General features: G+C 39.1%; 1 protein-coding gene across 1 annotated transcript in view; it reads right to left on the bottom strand.

Moving 5' to 3' along the window:
- Positions 1 to 4,470: 4,470 nt before the first annotated feature.
- LOC120528956 (E3 ubiquitin/ISG15 ligase TRIM25-like) overlaps positions 4,471 to 6,067 on the bottom strand; it is a 208,159-nt gene continuing 206,562 nt past the window's right edge. Inside the window, exons 4-5 of the mRNA XM_039753027.1 lie at positions 5,774 to 6,007; positions 4,471 to 4,714 (exon numbers count right to left, since the gene is read on the bottom strand). Of these exons, the coding sequence (XP_039608961.1) occupies positions 4,511 to 4,714; positions 5,774 to 6,007 (438 nt within the window). The 3' untranslated portion in view covers positions 4,471 to 4,510. The remainder of the gene's footprint in view (positions 4,715 to 5,773; positions 6,008 to 6,067) is intronic.

The following is a 6,067-nucleotide window of genomic DNA, read 5'->3' as shown; positions in this document are numbered from 1 at the left end:
TTGTGATGATCCATTCAGTCAAAGCACAAACTCACATTTTAAAAAGTCGTCTCTGCTCTGAGGTTCAGGAGGCTGGAGGGCAAAAACTGGAGCTGAAAATAAAAAGAAAAGAGAAGAAGAATGGAAACTGTGAAGATGGCATTGTGGGATCTTAGTTTAGTTCTTAAACACGAATTACAAATGCAGAGGAGTTCAAATAAAACATTTATAAAATATACAAGGGCTGGCAAATTAGGCCAAATGTCGATTTGAATATTCATATTAATAATAAATATACAGGGAGTCAGAGAGTATTGAGACCCCCTCACTTTCTGCACACTTTACTGTGTTGTTGATTTAATTTTAAATGGATTAATGTGCCTGTGAGAGACAGTTGTACGTCACTGTGCTGATTGTACACTTGCTGGCCTAATTCTTCATTTAGAAAGAACCGCAGCTACACCAGAGAGTAGATAACACCCTTCACCAGCTCGCTTCAAGTACTTTGATAGATTTGTATACGTAAGTGTATGTGTGGTATCTAAACAGAAATAAATGAATACAATAAGTGCACAAATACAAATGAAATACATATATGAACATAACTAATTAAATGTCAAAGTTACACAGTATTCAGGAAGAGCAAAGTTAAACATCACTCATCTTTACGTATTGTTTAATCAAACCAGTAGGTGGCACTATTAACTAGAATAATAGGAACAGCGTAACGCCAAAGACTATGGAGGAATATTTCGGACAAAAATAAATAAATAAATAAAATAATATATAAATAAATGAATAAATACGCAAATAAATAAAACTACAGTGAAATGTGAACAAAAATAAATAAATGTGTCATGAAATGAAAGCCTCAATAAATAAATCTGTCACAAAATATGTTTTTTATTGCTTATTTATTTATTTATTTTATTATTTATTTATTTAATTTTGTCCGTAACTTTACTCCAAACCATCATGAAATACGACTTGAAATAAAACTGTCACTTTCACTCGTCAAAGTTGAGAGGTGTGCTCTAACACCCCCTCTAGTTACTGATTGGTGAATCGATAGCACAAGAATTAATTAGAAAAATGTTTACTACTGTCGATGAAATGGATGCTGCCTAAGATATTACGTATTGCGGTTTAAAAGTACGACCGATTGCAGATCTATATGGTGTATCGGAGAAGACGATCACAAGGCAATGAGCCAGTTTGATATACGGTAAGCTGCACCGGCTCTATTAGTTTAGGTACTTTGACATGGAATACCCAAAGCAGCGCCAACTAATATTCTGAACTGAGTATCTGACTCTTGTTTTACGAGTATAAAGTCAGGTGCAGATTCGCAGCTACTTTTTCAAACAACTTTACAACTCTGATCAGTGGCAAACATTGTAACAACATTTCAATTTCTTCCGATAAATCTTCAATTCTCTCTCTGAAATACGTAATATCTTCGGCAGAATCCATTTCATCGGCAGTAGTAATCATTTTTCTAATTAATTTTTGTGCTATCGATTCACCAATCAATAACTAGAGGGGGTGTTAGAGCCCACCCTCTCAACTTTGACGAGTGAAAGTGACAGTTTTATTTCAAGTCGTATTTCATGATGGTTTGTAGGAATGTGACGGACAAATTAAATAAATAACCAACAAAAAACATATTTCGTAAAACATTTATGCTCGCTTTTCACAGTACTTTTATTTAATTGCTCATTTATTTATTTTTTATTTATTTATTTAATTTTGTCCGAAATATTCCTCCATACAAGACGGCATTCGTTTACAAAAAAAACTTTACGTTTAATACTGCAAAAATCAACATATTTTAACGTCCTAGAATGAAGTAAAATACAGCGCATCTCTCCCCTAAGGTCAACAGTGCACAGACTTAACAATATGTTCATTCGCAAACAGCAAACATACCATAATAGCGCTTTTCTATACTTGAACTTACCGTCAACATAAGTTGCAACTTTAACTAAGATGTTAAGTTACAGAGAACGCTGCAAAAAAAGAAAAGACTTACTTTGTCAGTAACGCACAACACACAGTTACAAAAGGTAACAGCAAACTGTAACTTGAAAAACGCAAACAAGCAGGAAGAGACTGTGAGCGTTACAATTCAGGAACAAAACGCTGTGCATGCGCAGTAGTCTTGTGGGCGTGTCTTCAGGTTCAGCATAAAGCAGAGAATTTTGTTCAGTGCCTTTTGTGCTCATCAGTCTACAGTCAGTAACCCATAATGACAAAGTGAGCACAGGTCTTCAGGAAGGTCTGCACATTTATTACAAATCAAAACTGAAACTTCCCCTTCCTAGAAGTATTCAAACACTTAATTCAGGTCTTTGTTGAAGGCTCTTTGGTGGTCTTAATGATTAAGTGTCACTTCAAGCTTTACACTCCTGGATTTGGCCAGTTGATCCCATTCTTCCTGGCAGATCCTCTCAAACTGTGTCAGATTTTAAGGTAAGCGTCTGTGAACTGCCATCTTCAGGTGTCTCCTGTTCTGTGGGGTCTCAGTCTTGTCAGTCAAGGACACTCAGACTTGTCACAAAGCCACTCCAGTGTTGTTTAGTCTGTAGTCTTCAGGTTGTTGATCCATCGCCTAGTCTAAGGTAACAAGTTTTCTTTAAGGTCCTCTTTATATTTGACTACACTTCTCCTCTCCTCAGTTCTGACCTGTCACTCTGTCCACACAGCCTGATGCTGTCACCACCATCTTCACTGTAGAGATGGCATTAGGCAGGTGGTGAGCAGTGCCTGGTCCTCTCCAGATATCCTACTTGGTCTTCTGTCTAAAGTGTTCAATGTTTGCCTCATCAGATCTTTGAATTTTTCCCTTGATGCTCTCAGGCTGTCATTTGTCTTTTACTTGAGAGTATCTTCTCTGCACTCCACCATAAACGCTTGATTTGTGGAGCACTGCTGAGATGGCCGTTCTGTCAAACAGTTTCTCTCATTTCAGCAGAGGACGTCTGAGGTTCTGTTGTAGTGACCATTAGGTTCTTGGTCACCTCCCTGGCCAAGGCCATTCCTTCCCAGTAACTCAGACTGGCAATCTCTAGAAAGTGTTCTGGTGTTTCCAAACATTTTCCATTCTCCAATTCTTGAGGCCGCTGTGCACCTGGTAACACTCAAAGATTTACAAATGGCTTTATCCCTTGGCTCTGATCTTTGCCTCACCAAAATTTTATCACAGAGGTCTACAGAAGGTCCCTTGAACTCCATGTCTTGGTGTTCATGCTGAGATACAATATCATAAATATTCTGTACTTTATACATATTGACAAGCAGGTACAGTTCTTCACATCTTCAAGGTCCATCTAATTACAAAATCACACCCAGAGTCGAGAGGGTGCTGCTCCTGCTAACGTCATCACTTCAGTGAGTTCACAGGCCACAAGACGAGTGACGTCACTTCTACAGCCCACTAATTAAGCTCCGCCTCTTCAGTGACACCACTATAAAATGTCACCAGCAGTGGGTGTTCATTACAGATCTGTGACTGAGGAAGACGGAGCTCCGACTCACAAGTGACTTTAACTTGACAGCCTTTGATTGCAGCAGACGTCATCATTGTGCTCCGTCTTTGTGCTTTTTATTTCATCTTCATCATTAAACGGGGTATTTCAGGGTGGTACCCCAACTCTTTGTGCCCACTCTCTCTGCTTATTTTCACAATACACACATACAGTAAATGTCTAATGTGGTGGACGGCTGTGATGGACCCTGTGCTCTTGGCTGCTTGACCTTAGTTTGTGTTTAAACAAATCACTGTCTTTATGTGTAAACGTACGTAATTCATAATTTATAAAGTGTGTTTTACTCTGAGGCTGCACTCACTGAAATGTTCAGGTGGTCCTCAAGTACTCAGAGTTCTGACGCAGTCCTCCAATTTGCTTATCTTCACCACCAAAATATATCAAATAAAATGCTTTTGGTGTGTAAACTCCTTTTAAATGTTGGTGGGAGACACGACTTCTGAGCAAACAACAGCAGGCATATAAAACACGAGAGCCCAGGTGGAGCACAGCTGAAAATGGATGAACGTGAACTTTTAACGTGGACTCCATCCAGCAGAATGTAATGGACAGCGAAGACAGCAGGAGCAGATTGAGATGTTCTGATGTTATAAAGCACTGACGCTGAGCTCAATTTGAGTCCATTAACGTCTTCTCTGTTCTCAAATAAACAATTCATTTGTGCTCTGAGCCGGCTTAGCCATTTAAAACACATTTCTGTTCATTAATCTTAAGTTGAGTAAAGCAAAGGAAATAAAAAGAAAGTTAAGTGAAAAAAGGACTTTTAGGAGAGTATATGGAAAAAGTATAAGGAGTAAAACATTTCAAGTTAAAATTCTAATTCATCTGATTAAACACAGCTGATTATTTAGAGAGTTTGTTATCACTCTGCTAATCAAAGTAAAAGGCGCTATATAGTAAAAAATAATAAACAGCAAAGCATGCCAGATAAATGTTAAAGAGCAGGCCTTCTTCAGTGTCCTCTTATTGTCACTCTGGTCCTCCTAATGGACTTCAATAACAAACACAATGTCACCAGACGCTGTACCTGATGGAGTCCTTGTCATGGTGACCCACTGGCTGATCTTCTCCAGACTCTTTGTCAGACCTGACAGCTCCTTTCTCAGGTCCTCAGATGAGAACTCAGCAGTGACAGTGAAGCTCAGTGAGTCTCCATTAGCAGGAAGGACACAGCGAGAGGAGAAAGTCTGCATCAGGAGAGAAGAGGGGACGAGGTTTCAGAAAAGAGACATTAAAAAGTAAGTAATGCTGATAAGAGGGGGCTGTTCTGAATTAAGGATCAGTGTGGTGGGCAGTCAGCATGGGTTTAGATGGTGAGAACGCCTGTCATTGACTTGTTGGTTATTTAGGAGAGAATATTTGGTGGAGTTTAGTGGAGCTTCAGAGATTATCAACCTTAACTATCAATGAGCTTTTCACACAGGACTCCATGAGTGGCAAGTCAAGATAAAGGGATTGAGGGGGCAGGAGGGTCCAGAATTGACTTGCACACAAAACAAGGCATTCGGCATTTTATGGTTCTGAGTCAAACTTAATTAAATAAAATTAAATGTATAGACTAACACATGTAGGGCGAAAGCTCTTTAATATGATTATACAATTGAAGGTCTGCAGCTCATAAGTTTGACTTATGATGAAATCCTAGGAGCCTTTGATTCTTCATCACCATCATCATCATCATCCACCATACAATAGAGAGAAAGCTACAGCAAGCTGAGTTATATAGCGTCCACCATGTGTGGAGTGTAAATCAAGAACTGAATCTCCATAATGTCTGTGAAACACAGTCGACATCAGGACTCTTGTGTGGAGTGTGAGAGAAAAACACATAAGAAAGATGAGAGATGAGAGATGAGACTGGACTGTGGGGTCTGAGCTGTGAGGAAATGCTGAAGGATTTGAATCTCATCAGTTAAAGGACGGAGACATCAGGAGGTAGCCTGGCTGAAGAGTTGGCACCATCCTTTATTAGATGTCATCTTTTACACTTCATAAAAATAACTTTTTCATACAGACAGCTGTAGATTCATTGATTTCTCATGTAGGTGAAGTTACCAACTTTGAGATATTTGTAAAAAGAATATTGGAAATGTTAAGGAAATATGAAAAGACGATCTGTGTTGAGCTGAATGGTCTGTTCTTGTCCTGTTGTACAAACTCTTCAGATCTTTTAAATTTCTCTCTAAATGTTATCAAGTCCCACACACCCCAGTCTGATCAAACTCCCTGTGAAGTGTCGCTCTCACCTGTAGGAAGTGGAGATGGTCCTTGGTCTCTAAAAGCTCCTTCAGCTTAGCTTCTCCCCTCTTCAGGTCCTCAATCTCTTTCTCCAGTTGCTCCATGACTCCTTCAGCCTTCTCCGTTTCTCTCTTTTCCTGTTCTCTGATCCTCTCTGTCAGTTTTCTGTGGGTTTCCTCAATGCACCGTATCAGAGCAGTGAAGCTCTTCTCATTTTCTTCCACCTCTCTTACTACAGACACCTGAATAAATAGGATAAAGATTTAGAATTGATTCACCTGATAAGAATAACCAATCATGAG

This window comes from Polypterus senegalus, chromosome 4, assembly GCF_016835505.1.
Source record: "Polypterus senegalus isolate Bchr_013 chromosome 4, ASM1683550v1, whole genome shotgun sequence".
NCBI lineage: Eukaryota > Metazoa > Chordata > Cladistia > Polypteriformes > Polypteridae > Polypterus > Polypterus senegalus.
Note: the sequence above shows the minus strand (reverse complement) of the source record. Positions and strands in the feature narration are given on the sequence as shown.